Source organism: Corapipo altera, unplaced genomic scaffold (assembly GCF_003945725.1).
Source record: "Corapipo altera isolate COAL_440 unplaced genomic scaffold, ASM394572v1 61411, whole genome shotgun sequence".
Classification (NCBI taxonomy): Eukaryota; Metazoa; Chordata; class Aves; order Passeriformes; family Pipridae; genus Corapipo; species Corapipo altera.
In genome coordinates, this window is record NW_020884875.1 from 12,349,747 (window position 1) to 12,363,132 (window position 13,386).

The 13,386-nt window shown below is 39.8% G+C and overlaps 2 protein-coding genes across 9 annotated transcripts in view; one reads left to right on the forward strand and one right to left on the reverse strand.

Annotated features, from left to right (window-relative positions):
- Positions 1-8,866, reverse strand: part of POLK (DNA polymerase kappa) — a 33,402-nt gene extending 24,536 nt beyond the window's left edge. For 2 of the 7 annotated variants that reach the window (XM_027634811.1, XM_027634805.1), the window contains exon 1: positions 8,480-8,865. The gene's annotated coding sequence lies outside the window, so the exon portion shown is untranslated. The other 5 variants (XM_027634810.1, XM_027634806.1, XM_027634807.1 and 2 more) reach the window with 5 other exon arrangements.
- A 157-nt stretch (positions 8,867-9,023) lies between these two features.
- The window catches only part of COL4A3BP (collagen type IV alpha 3 binding protein), a 79,073-nt gene continuing 74,710 nt past the window's right edge, over positions 9,024-13,386 (forward strand). The window contains exons 1-2 of one of the 2 annotated variants that reach the window (XM_027634649.1): positions 9,024-9,283; positions 12,598-12,732. In XM_027634649.1, the coding sequence (XP_027490450.1) occupies positions 9,188-9,283; positions 12,598-12,732 (231 nt within the window). In that variant the 5' untranslated portion in view covers positions 9,024-9,187. The remainder of the gene's footprint in view (positions 9,284-12,597; positions 12,733-13,386) is intronic. The other variant, XM_027634650.1, reaches the window with a different exon arrangement.

Here is a 13,386-nt window from a genome sequence, read left to right on the forward strand (position 1 = left end):
AGAAATAATGGAGCACCACCAACTTCAGGTAAAGACTAGTACACCTTACATAGGCACGTGCTATTTATGCCTATCAGATGAAACAACACTGTTTTAAGCACGAAATACTATTCACTAGATTATTATGTTAAAAGAAAAGAAGCTGAATTATTTTTAAGTCACAGAAGACCACTGCTTATTTAGTCCTCATTCATGCTTGAGAAAAGCCATAGAATCTTTCCCAGTAATTTCTAGCTCAAATTCAAAACTCTTGTTTGTGTTAAAGCTTATCTTTTAGAAACAGATGGCTTAAGTTAAAAGTTTTGAATAAAACCCTATTGTTTAATTCAGGGTAAAAGTCATATATTCTTTTTTTCCCATCAATGTGTAGAGCCATGGTATCCAACTGGTAGAACTTACCAAGCCTTTACTACTCAATTACTTCCACGAGCAATTTCTCATACATGCAGGTACTTCTGACGTGTGAACTTCTGACACCTTCCCTTTTTCTTTACGAAAGTAAATAGCTGAATCCATCAATAGGCTTTAATTATTTGGAAAACTGTCTACTTTTTAAATTGATCTCAAAAAAATAAAGAAAGTGAATTTCATCTTCTATTGAATGAACCTGTGGTCTTGTTTTCACCAGATTTAAACAAGCAGAATTATAGAACAGTTTGAGTTGGAAGGGACCTTTTAGAGGTCATCAAGTCCAAGGCCCTGCAACAAGCAGGGACATCTTTAACCAGATCAAGTTGCTCAAAGTCTCATCCAATCTGACACTGAATGTTTCCAAGTGTAGGGCATCCACCACCTCTCTGGACAACCTGTTCCAGAGTGTTTCACCATCTTCACTGTAAAAAAACCACTTTTCTTGTATCTGATCAAAACCAATCCTCCTCAGTTTAAAACCATTTCTCCTTGCCATATCACAACAGGCCCTGATAAAAAATCCAAGTGTGATAATGGTATAATGAACTTAAAATATATTTATTACTGGAAAAGCATACAGAAATAATTTCTTTCTACCCCAAGTCACTGATTCATAATCCACTTCAGTTCTCCTGTCATGCAGAAAGAACACTGACTCTTCAACTTCCTCTTCAAGCTGCTCCCTGCGACTGGAGCCCTCCCCACTTGGAGAAGCCACACCTTTTCAGGCAAACACAGCTGCTCTATTAAATAACCACAAATCACACAAATCTAAGAGTGTGACTTCTTTCTTTAAATGCCACTTTTCCACTCCAGGACTTCAGTGGGCCTCATGAGCAACCAAACTTAAGAAGGTCATTATGTATTTTTGTGTTTAGAAATTAATTTCTGCTACTAAAGAACCACATAGATGACTTAAAAATTATTGCTCATATTTTCCTGAAGATCTTCTACAGAAACATACTAGACAACTGAAGTCAAGATAGTTAAGAAAGCCATATTTACAAAAAGGTTCCAACAAAAATATCCAAATTTTAGTCATATATTATTAATTCAGATTATTATCTCTGATGTCTTCTGAAAATGCAAGATCAGGTATGTAATGCTGTGTTTATCTCCAGTGTGTTGTATTTCAAAGAACAGAAGTTGTAGAGACCAGAACTATTTTCCTGACCCTCTAGTAGCACTTGAACTTCTATAACAGCAGCTTCATAGCTCTGATGCGTATCTGTCAAATACCATGACGATGAATATTTTCATAAATTTTTCACTGGCAGTAGGGCAACCTCTTACAGTTAACATTCACATTTACCAGAGCAGTTTGCTAGACTTCAGTCAAAGGAAAACCACTGCATCCCACACAACATTTCAAGTTTCAGCTCGTGTTCATAAGCACGCCCATATCAGCTAGTTCCCAACAATTTCATGGTTACTGGCAATCTCTGTAAGCAACAGGTACAATTCCCCATAAATATTTTCTTCAAGGTAAATGTGCCTCCACTATTCCTCCTCATTCTTTTATCACTCTTTCCCTTCAAGAAGCTAGAATGAACACAAGATTGCTTTCATTTCCTATTCCAGTCTTTGCAACGTATTTCAGCTCTTCCTTATTCCTGAAAGTGTCTTTCTCTTAATATACACAAATTTTTCCCCTTTCTCATTCAGATCACTCACAAAGGCCCAGTTTTATAGCAGAAGCTTTAAACACTAATTTATGTCAGTCAAAAGTCTTCTCTAGCACATTGTTACTTATTCGACAATAAAACAAAACCATGATGGAAAAAATAATTGTCTTTTAAAAGTCTCATAAATGGTGGTCTCACGTATTTAATCTTTTTAGCTTTTTGTGTGCAACAAAATACACTGTTAGTAAGAGATGAGCAAATGTCCAAATATCAAATAGTACCTTAGCTGAAGTTAAGAAGAAATATTTATTTCAGGACATGACATTAGTTCTCCAGCCAAGATTAAAGGTGTATAGAAGAGAAAACTTGCGTAACAACTGATACAATTTCTATCTGCTTAACATGAATAGAACATGAATATTACCTTGGTTTCAGATTAATAGGTCTGAAAAAAATACATAAAATATTTAACATATTGAAGTGAATCACAATAGCTACAATAAAACAACAGATACAGTACTGACAAATAAAAAACAGTGGTCATCTGCCACAGACAAACTGAAAATAGAAATATCTAAAGGTAATACAGAAGTGGCATAGCTTGAAACTATACAAAATGTGAACAAAATATCAGTGTGGACAGTGGTGAGGACAAGTAGCAACTATTTCAATTAACCTAGAGAAAACATTTAATTTGTGATGACACAATGTTATAAACTTGTTTTGCTAAAACAACTTGGGAAAAGTGGGTAAAGGTTTAGAGTCTAACGAAACACTAACTCAGTCTAGGCAGAGTGACAAATTTTTGGCATGCTGTCCTTCAAGAAGTTATTGCAAGACTGAGCTGTTTCCTCTGATAGAACACACTACATCTCTTTAAGCATCACGCTGAGTAAGCAGATGTGAAACTAGAGAAGTCTGTGAAACTAGAGAAGTCTGTGAAAGCAGTCTACAGTAAAATACTATCCTATTATTCCTGTGATTTGGGAATGAGAGGAAATAGGGTGGATGAGGTAACTTTCCAATTGCTACAGGAAGGTACAGAGAAAGATTTTGGCAGTGAGTGCCAGCATTAATGTAAAATGAGGGGGGAAAAAAGAGAAGGAATCACAGAACACCACTACTGAGTAGAAACATTTATTAGCAACTTGGGATGCTTACAAGTGGAAAAAGATCACTAATAAAATCCCAACCAAGCTGTTCTAGAAGCAGGCACAGAACTCAACTGTACTAGCCAGACAGGGCTACATATTTGTATCAATTTTTGATTGTATTTTGAAAGTATCAAGAGACTGAAACAGCAATAGAGTCAGAGCAACAATTTAATTTCATGTGCCTCTACCTTTATTCAAATTGAGCACATTTTTGAACAGTTGACTGAACCAGCATGAAGGAAATGGCTTGTATTTGTACTTGAGGTACAAATGTAGAGAACGAATAAAGGAATACCTTCCAGAATCCTTAATTACATAGGCTACTTCAGAATAAAATCAATATTAACCATAATTTCAATGACAAGGTCAAGGTGTTAATAGTTCTGTAAAAGCACTGAAAGCACAATAAACAATTAACAAAGCTAGGACTTCATCCATTCGGGGACAGAAATTAAATTCACTTATACCAAAGACCCTACTTCACAAGTAAGCATTAAATAATTTATCTGCTTCACTAATTTTTGCCAAACATTATACAGTTCTTGAAGAATAAAGAATAGAAGAGTGAAATGCAGAACAAACAAGTTGAGGAGACAGATTCAAGAGTAACTCTCACTCCCAACCTTCCAAATGTCTCCTTTGCACTGGAAATGATTGCAGCTGGAAACCACCTCAAAACAAAATCTCTGGGTGCTACTCAAACAACGCTACAATACGAGAGACTATATGAGACCTTCCCAATAAGACCAGAACTCATCTAAATCAACAATCTTATTGGAAAATACCTGCGGTTTACTCCAACTGCTAATTTAGATTGAACTGGTGGCCACGAAGCTACACTTCTTATGCCACTTGCTGCACAGAAGTATCTTCATCCAGTCTGTGTAAGCAACACATGCATCAGTAAAGAATAAAACCCATCTAACCCACCTCAGTAAAGAAAATCATGTCCTAATAGTCAGGGCCTTTGAACAATAGGTTTCACACAAATTGCTTTATTTCTTTAATTTCTAAGACAATAACAAACATAAATTCAGCAAACTAGGGAAATTTAACCCCACCAGAATGTTTTTAACATTTCTGATATTTAAAAGGTTATGCTACAAACTCCATAGAACATTTTATTTAATGGTGCTTGATTTATCCATTACTTGGATAAAGATTTTATCCCAAAATAATTATATTAATCACAGAACATCCTGAGTTGAATGGGACCCATGGGATCATCAAAGTCCAACTCCTGAGTCTGCATAGGACAACCCCAAGATTTACATCATGTACCTGAGAGAATACTTATGTACATAATGTATGCATATTGCATACTTTCCAAAAAGAAGTGCACCTGTCTGTTCTGAGTATTCATTTGGCAAGGAAACACTCTGGTTTGATCAAATTTAGCAAACAGTTTAGCTCTCATTTCCTTGTAAAAACTTGTTCCTCTGATAATGATTTAAGTATCAGTTGCTTTGAAGTCTCTCCTCAGCAAGGTAAACCACCAACAAAGACATGTGCAGCCAAGTACATCAGACTGTCCTTCTGAACTATCTACACAATTCCTTTCAGCCACAGAGGGGTTGATATTTACAAGAGCCCTGCTTTCAGAATAGCCCTGAGAAGTCTTCCATCCATTTTAATCCTGTAGCAATTCAAAAAAAAAGGGAAATGGTAAAAGGAACTCCACAACGGTATTGTCAGTATTTAATATACATTGTGTTAACAACCTAGGTTCCCTACTAGTGCATTCAACACTGTTACTGTTTTCACTGTTCTCTCTCTCTCAATATATAATAAAATCTGGGCTTTCAGAAAACAGAATCTTCCGATAAAGATGTAAGTATTTTTACAACTGTAATCAGCCAAGGTACATGAAAAATTAATATGGAACAGAAAACTGGAACATAATTCATGGAAGTGAAAATGGCACTATTTTTCAAGTAGCAGCTGACTCAGCATTTTGCAAAAACAAAGATCCCATACAAGCACTTAGACTTAGTCCTGAAGAAAACGAGGCCTTAGAATTATGTCTTTTCTATACTCATTGACTTTAGGATACAGCAAATTAGTCAAATCCATCCTTTTGAAAAGCAAATAATTCACACTGCAAGTAAACAGATAATAGAGACAGCTTCTGACAATGCCCAAAATTAAATACCGAAATATGTATTTTATTCCATTCATCAAACTGCTCAAATAATTCTTCACTTATGTGAAGAGCAAAAGAAGTAGAATACTCATCTCCTATCAATTTTCTGCAGGCAGGATGTAGTGCAATTCTTTTCTAAATTCTGCTTTCAGTTTCTCTGTCAAAAAACCGTCATGTCTTTAAAATGTCAAAGTTTATCTCAAGGACAAAGAATCATCATATCTTCTTCTGTCTCTGCTCCGCATTTTCAACTGAAGACCTTTTCAACTGAAAGATTTATTTCAAGTTTCTAACTAAGTTTTCCTAGCACTTCCTGATTACTGAAAACAAAGGCTTTAGCAATTTAATCCATAAAGAAAATAATGAAGGAACTGAACACTTAATAACAACATTCATCAGTAAAAACTACATCATAGGTGATGTAGTTATCTGCAACATGGCTTCTACAGATGTGTTTAGTGCCAACATATTCATACATTATTTATTTTTATTTTTTTTACTTAGAAGAAAAACCTTAATTCAGTGACTCACAGAGACCACAATTGCTTTAGAAGAAATTGTCTGAATCATTAATATTTCTGAGCCTATACTATTAGGCAATATGCTGCTGCATAACAAAGCTCCTTAAAGGATCCTCTTAAGAAAAATAGTCTCAAATTTCAGAATAAACATGATCACGTTCATGAACATACTAGGAAGTGTTCATATACTAGGGGTGACTTTAAAAAACTTACAATGAACACCCTAAACCAGAAGGTATGATAGTGGAAAAAAGATATACAAATAGGGAGAAGAAAAATATAAAGATATTTATAAAGTTACCCACTTTACACTGCTTATTATGACTGACATCCCTAGAAGTCAAACTCACTCCCCCATTTTGTATTATACGTAATGTGTCAGCAATATAGAACAACGCTATCTGTTGTGCTGTTCTGACAAAGGTGATGACTATTTCCACTTAAAACAATAATTTGTAAACTTCTCAAGACACTCAAAAGGGTACAGACTGGGGATGAGGTGACTTCCAATGAAAGAATACACACAGCAATGAAACACAAAATACAGGTTCAGTAGAAAAGGCATAGAAGGGGGTAGAGGGGAGTGAGTGCACCAGCACATCAGTTTGATCTTCTCCACTTCCCGTGCTTTAGTTTGCATCCCAGATTGGTCTTGGGGGAGGTAAACCAAATTCCTTTCAAACTATACTTAACTGGAAGACTGTGCTTCCAGAGCACACCTGCCACATGACAATTGTTAACGTATGTGCCCTCCCTGGGATCAGAGTACTGTAGTAGAAAAAAAAACCTCTCGAAGCATTTATGAGAACTTCCAGTCCTCAGCACTAAATCTTTCCTTTACGTATCTACGCCCACTGCACCACATGCTTGCTAATATACATATGGACTGATCTCATTAAGAGTAACAGACAGCACGTTATATTTTAAAAAGACAGTTGGAACATTTAGAAAAAAGAGGTGATTTACACAAGGTATTCACAATCGCAATACAGCTTTTGGAAGGACATAAACTGGTGACACCGTGGGAAAAAATAAGATGTATTAGGAGTATGTGGCAGATGTAAAAAAAATCTACTAGCTAGCACAGAGAGTGCATTATATGAAAAGCTGAAAAGGCAAACCTTTTAGCATCCAGTATTTTTTCATTTAAAGCTTGGTTATAAAATGCTAACCAGACTCAATAATCAAAACAAATATTCTCTCTATAAAGGATGAATATGTTTGTTGAACAACCTGAAAAAATATCTCCCTAGGCATTTTTATTTTTTAATACCTGATTGAGTCAATCAGTGCCCTGGAGGGGGAGGAAAAGAAAAAAAAAGGCAAGCTATTTCTGTAACTAAGTGAAAAGTCACAGACTGAAAGCATAACAGGGAATGGCTATGTAAACATCACTGTCACTGCTAAAAGGACTTGCTCAGACATGTCTCTTCTCCTCCTGCTCTGGATCAGGATAAAGAAGCTCATTCAGAGTTTAACGGGTTAACACAATTGGCTTTACAGGCGATACCAGTTAATTTCAACAATGTATGCAGAGAAAAACTATAAATTATTCTCATACATACCAAAATTTACAAAACCCAGCCACTCTGCTTGCTTGACAAATACAGTACATTGCAACTGACACTAAGAATTAAAAGTCAGGCTTGGTTTCTTTCCAAACAAGTGGTTAATCAAAGAACATAGGTTTATGACAGTGATTTATGTTTTAGAAAATTGTCTAAAGTAGCACCCACAGTAGACTCCTGTAATAGTTTTTTTCTGTGCATTGCAGTGATTAGACAAACATTAAGATGTCTGTGGCTGTCCTTTATTTCTAATTGTTTAGGACAATGATGCTTCTTCATGAATCACTCAGTGCTGCATTTATTGTAAATATCTTTATACCTGAGACTTAACACAGGCATGAATATTGTTTAACTTTTAGCCTCTACATATTGAGAATGCATATAAATGCACATAAATGTATACAAATTCTCTTTCAAAAAAATATTAAATCCTCACATAAACTGTCAAACCACCGAACATGGGAAAATTTCACAAGGACTAGTCACAAGGATGAAGAGAGAGGAAAGAATACTACAGCACTGTTCTTGCGATACAACCAGAAGCATAAATTCCCAAACTGAAATTTCCTCAACCAGCATATTTAATGCACTTCCCCCCCGCCCAAGAAATCACGAGAAAGGAGATGAGTTAGTACGAACCGTAAGTCCTTCCCAAACCACTACACCTGCCCATAAATCTTGAAGTGACAGGTTCAACGGTGGGGTTGGGTTTTTTCCCCCTCTCTGCAAATATTCCTCTATCCATAAATATGGACGAATATAGGTGTGTCAGACTTAAGTCTGAAGAAAGAAATCAGCGTTTTGCTCCCTCAACTGCGAAAGGAGTTTGATAAATGGATGCCGGGACACCCGCAGTACCTCGCAGCTGGTGCCGAACGCCGACCCATCAGAGTACCAGCTCTGCCCATCCCACGCCCTGGGGCATCACCGGCGAAGCGGAACCGGGACGGACCCGCCCTCCCGTCACGATTCACCGGAGCCGGCAGCACTTCCCGCCCCTTCCCGCCGCCTCCACCATCTTTGATTAGGGAAAAGTTTGAAGTTCACACCCCCTCACCTCCCCGAATCCCGCCAGTTCGAGGCGAGGAAGGCGAGGCTGCATCTCCTCACCCTAGAAAGCAAGCAGAGCCAGAGAGACGCTTCGCCTGGCAAAAGATAAAGCAAAGGATAAAGCAAGAGACAAAGCAAACATCCCCCGAGCAGCACCGCCGCCCTTGGGAACGGAGTTCCCCTCACCGGGGGCGCTGAGGCGAGACCTGCCGACGCCGTCAGGGGAACGACGAAATCAAGATGGCGGCAGTCCGCCGGCAGGGCTGAGACTACACCTCCCAGCATGCCCTGTGGCACTATCGAAGGGAAGCAGCGCCTCGCTTACAGCTCCGCGGGGCTGGACTACATGTCCCGTGGGGCGCCGCGCGGCGCGGCCGGCGGGGCGGGGCTGGGGAGCGGTGGCTTGGAGCGCCCGCCTCCCCTAAAATGGCGGCGGCGCGCTGAGCGGGCGCGCGCTCGCCCCTCCTCCCCTCAGCGCCCCGGTGTTGTTGCTCTGGCCGCGGGCGGGGTCTGCGGGGCCTCGCTGAGGGGAGCCTGGGGCTGCGAGCCTGGTCGCCGGCCGGTCGCTGGCAGGGGTGGGCGGCGCTCGACGGCGGCACCCGCTCAGGTAGAGCCCGGCGCTCCCGTCCCTTCGGCAGGAGGAGGAGGAGGCTGCTGTGGGCGGGGGCCGCTCCGGCTCTTTCCCAGCTCGGCGGTGGCTGCGGCTCCGGGCTCCATGTCGGACAACCAGAGCTGGAATTCCTCCGGCTCCGAGGAGGACCCTGAGACCGAGCTCGGGTTGCCCATTGAGCTCTGCGGGGTGCTCAGCAAGGTAAGCCGCCTCTACCCCCTTCCCGCAGCCCGGCGCTCCCCCATCCCCGCTCCCCTCCTCGCTGTCAGCCCCAGGGAGTCAGGCCGAGGGGCCGTGCGGGGGGGGCTGTGCGGCTTCGCGGGCGGCGCTGGCACGGCCGGGGCAGCCGCCACCTGACGGCGTAGCCGCTGCCAGGCAGAGCCGTGCCGGCGCCCGCGCCCCCTCCCTCGGCCCCGCCGCCCCCCACGCCCGGAGCAGCCCATCCTTCCCCGGGGACAGCTGCGGTCCCGGCCGGCCCCCAGCTCGCCGCCCGTCCGCCGCGGGGCCCCGCGGAGCCGGGCCGAGAGGGCGTCTCCCCGCGCCTCGGGCTCCCGGCCTGGGTGTCGCGGCACCCCGGGAGCTCCCGCAGGCACCGTGGTGGCTCCCCGGGAGCGGGCACGGCTTTCAGTGCGAGTATCAAAGCAGGGCAATAAAGAAATACTCCTGCAGCAAGAGATAACGGGAGGAGCGGAAAAGGAAAATGGCCCTACAGCTTGTTTCCCCTTTTAAAAATAGCCGTATTTTTTTTTCCTCTTTTATCGCTGAAAATAAGGTGATATCCAAGTATGTGTCGGGTGGTACCGGGAAATCTTATTTTTAGAAGTACTTTCAAGTTGAATATTAAATTACTAAGTTTGACCACTTTTTTTTTTTTAATTACGGAAAGTATATTCAGAATAATGTTTACAATTAAAGCACTACGTCTTGCATTTTTTTTCCCTGCCCTTCATGATAAGGCTGGGCACAAGCCAACCTAGGAGACATAAGTTACAGGATATGGAGATCTTAAACTGGCCCTGGATACAGAGAAAGCAGGTCTCACTTTGCTTGTTGTGAGGGACTCTCTGAACTACTTCCATCCTGAAAATGGATATGGATGGATATGCTTCCATCCTTCCAGAGATAAGAAGAATGGTTAGGAGAAAAGAAGGATCTCTACTTGCATTTGTAAGATCTTATTTAACAGTGGATGGCAGAGGGAGGATGAGATGGCTGTTACAGCAGTTACAATGTGAGATTTTTTGATTGGTGTAGTTTTGTTATTTTGTTTGGGGTTTTTTTCATTGCAAAGGTTTTCTTTGGTAAGATGCTTCCATCATTAGAAGGGATGTAATCTGTGAGATTTATTTATTTTTATGTTAGCAAATTAAAAATTAAGTCCAGGTACTGTTTCTGGCATAGAAGGTGAAACCATGGCTTCAGACATTCTGTAGCTTAGGTATGTGCAAACTTTTTGCTTTTTTAGATGAACATGCTGAGTGTAGTGAACACTGACTTTCCTGTGAGGAATTTAATCTGAATAGTCAAGTGTGGCGAAACCTGTTGCAATGAGTATGTTTGAGGGATAAGGTTACCTTTTGTTAGTTGATACCTCAGTAATAATTGAGACAAACTAATTGAAATGAAATGGTAGCACGCTGAACTTTCTGCTAAGGAAATATCTATTTTTATTAACTTAAGTTCTAAAATCAAAGAAATAAGCTGCAGTTCGCTATGTACTTAGTGTTTCAGTGGTTCTACCCTTCACTAAAGAGAAAAGCTTTGAAGGAAATGGAGTAATTTGGTAAGAGAAACTTGTTAGAAGTACGTCCTGCTGGTGTTTTGAAATGTTTTGAAACTCTAGGCTTTTTTTCCATTTTGTTTCCTGCTAACGATTTTAAGGTGGATACGAAGAAAGAACTTCAGCACGGAAGAGTATTTCTTGAACATCTAGTTTTTCTAGGTGCTTGGAAAAACAGTGGTCACTTCTCAACCAAAACCTTGTGTTTACCCAAGTATGCTTTAAGGAGTCTCTTAATTCATGGCACACTTGAATTGCAACAGCAAGCTTCGATTGCAACAGCAGATGCAAGATTGACTGCTATATTTGTCTCTCTTAACTTTTTCAAAAAAGAAAAGGTGCTTTCCCTTGCTTTTTTGCTGAAGACAACTTTGGGCTCTGTCTTTCACCTCTTAGGAGGAGTTGGAAACGTAACAGATAGGAAAAGAGGAAGGCAGGAAATAATATACCTCCATAGCTTGTGCTACCAGTTTATGTACTGACACAGCTGAGGCTTTCTTTAAGTAATGCTGAACTTAGCAATTAGTTGTATTAAGAGATGAAAAAGGCCTTTATATTTGGAGAGCAAATCAAGGTCCTGCCTACATTTGAAAATCGTTAGGAATTTCTCAGCTGTAATTTTTTTCTTTAGACCTCATTGTCTGATAACTAGAGTTAACATGTAGTTATAGAATATGTGTTAACTAATAAGTGTAGTATAATGTGGAAATAAGACAGTTGGTTGATTTTTCTCCCCTCCTCATTTTTATATTACAAAATGATGAATAATGGCTGGATTTAAATGCTAATAAGAGCTTACTTCTCTGAGCTTTTTGTCAAACACTCATCATAATCAAAGTAATGCTTGCATGATAAAATTGTTTTCAATGCTTTGGTTCTGTTTTTATCAAATTTATAATATTTTTACTGTGATTGAAGACTAAACCCAGTGTATTGTCAGAATTATAGGATAGTCCTGATTTTCTATCAGTACGATATGATTCTACAAAATGCACTTGGGAAGATGTTGCAAAGATAAGATTAATATTCAGAACTTTTAGTCACTTCTTACTACATCTCTCTAGAATTAATCCAGAATTTGTTCCTGAAAAATCGGTTTTATTCCATGTGTGATTGTGAAGTCCCTAGAAAAATCTGAACAGCAAAAGCATGATTGAATGTCTGCTGATAAGCAAGTATCTTCTTTGTGAAAGTGGTTAGAATTAAAACCTAAAGCAGTATTAAATTGATAAAAACCTGATTCCTCTAGGCACAATAGTTATTTACTGTATCATGAGATAATGGCATGATTTTATTTCTATGAAGAGAACTTTATATGACATTTTATATAAAATTTGTTTCATGTTCCCTTTAAGTCTTTTGGCCTAACTCCCAATTTTATATCAGGTACCTAAATTCTCTTTAGTAGTTAATGTTTGATTTTCTCCCTCCCCCAGTTTCCTCAATTTGTATTATCAGTATGTTTATTATCTTTATTGTAACTGGCCTTGGCAATGCTGTTGCAGACAAGACATCTGTCTCTATATTGGCCCTTTGGGACAACTGAATTTTTGTACCTTTAGGAGTTTGTAAAATTATTCTAGGAGCTCTGAGTAGAGAAAAGTTCTCAGTTGGGAAGAACTTGTAAAAATAAGTTGCTTTTTTCTGAAGGTGCTCAAAAGCCTGAAAAATATCCATTTTACTTCCTTTTATTTTTATGTTTCTATTAGCTGATCTTTGGAAATTTTTTTTACAGTGGACCAACTACATTCATGGGTGGCAGGATCGATGGGTAGTTCTGAAAAGCAACACACTCAGTTATTACAAGTCTGAAGATGAAACTGAGTATGGCTGCAGAGGCTCTATCTGTCTGAGCAAGGCTGTGATTACAGTAAGTACTATTTCATTATTGCCATTATTTCATGTTTTGAGGTGTTATATGTTTGTATTTGGTGAAAGGAAATATGGGTATGGCTAATTCTCTTAGGTCATCTACTTATGACAGTGAGTGGTGTCAGTGGAACACTGTGAAGCAGGGCAAGGAGTTCCTAATAAGAAAACAAGTGGTTCTCATTTGTGGCTTCAGTGAGCAGCATTTTGTTTCTTACATTAGAGGTTTTTAGAGATACTGTTTGCCTCTGAAGGCTGCAACATTTTTTGCCAGACCCCAGACCAACTTCCCAGAGGAGGTGCCATCTTTCACAGTCTTTGCACTAGAGAGAGAAGGTTTGACTGTACATTCTGAATATGACTCTGTAGAATGTTTCCAAAGGGAAAATTTCTTCTAAAATGTGCTTGCTCTGAACAAGTTTGTGTGTTGCTGTAAAAGAAGGTTCAGAATACACTGATAAGAATAAAGAGCCTACATATAAATGAGCACAAGTCTTATGAGGATTGGCTGAGGGAGCTGGGATTGTTTAGCCTGAGAAAAGGAGGCTCATGGGGGACCTTATTGCCCTCTACAATTACCTGAAAGGAGGTTTTAGTCAAGTCTAGTTTGCCAGATAACAAGTTACAGGACGAGAGTAAATGGCTTCAAGTTGTG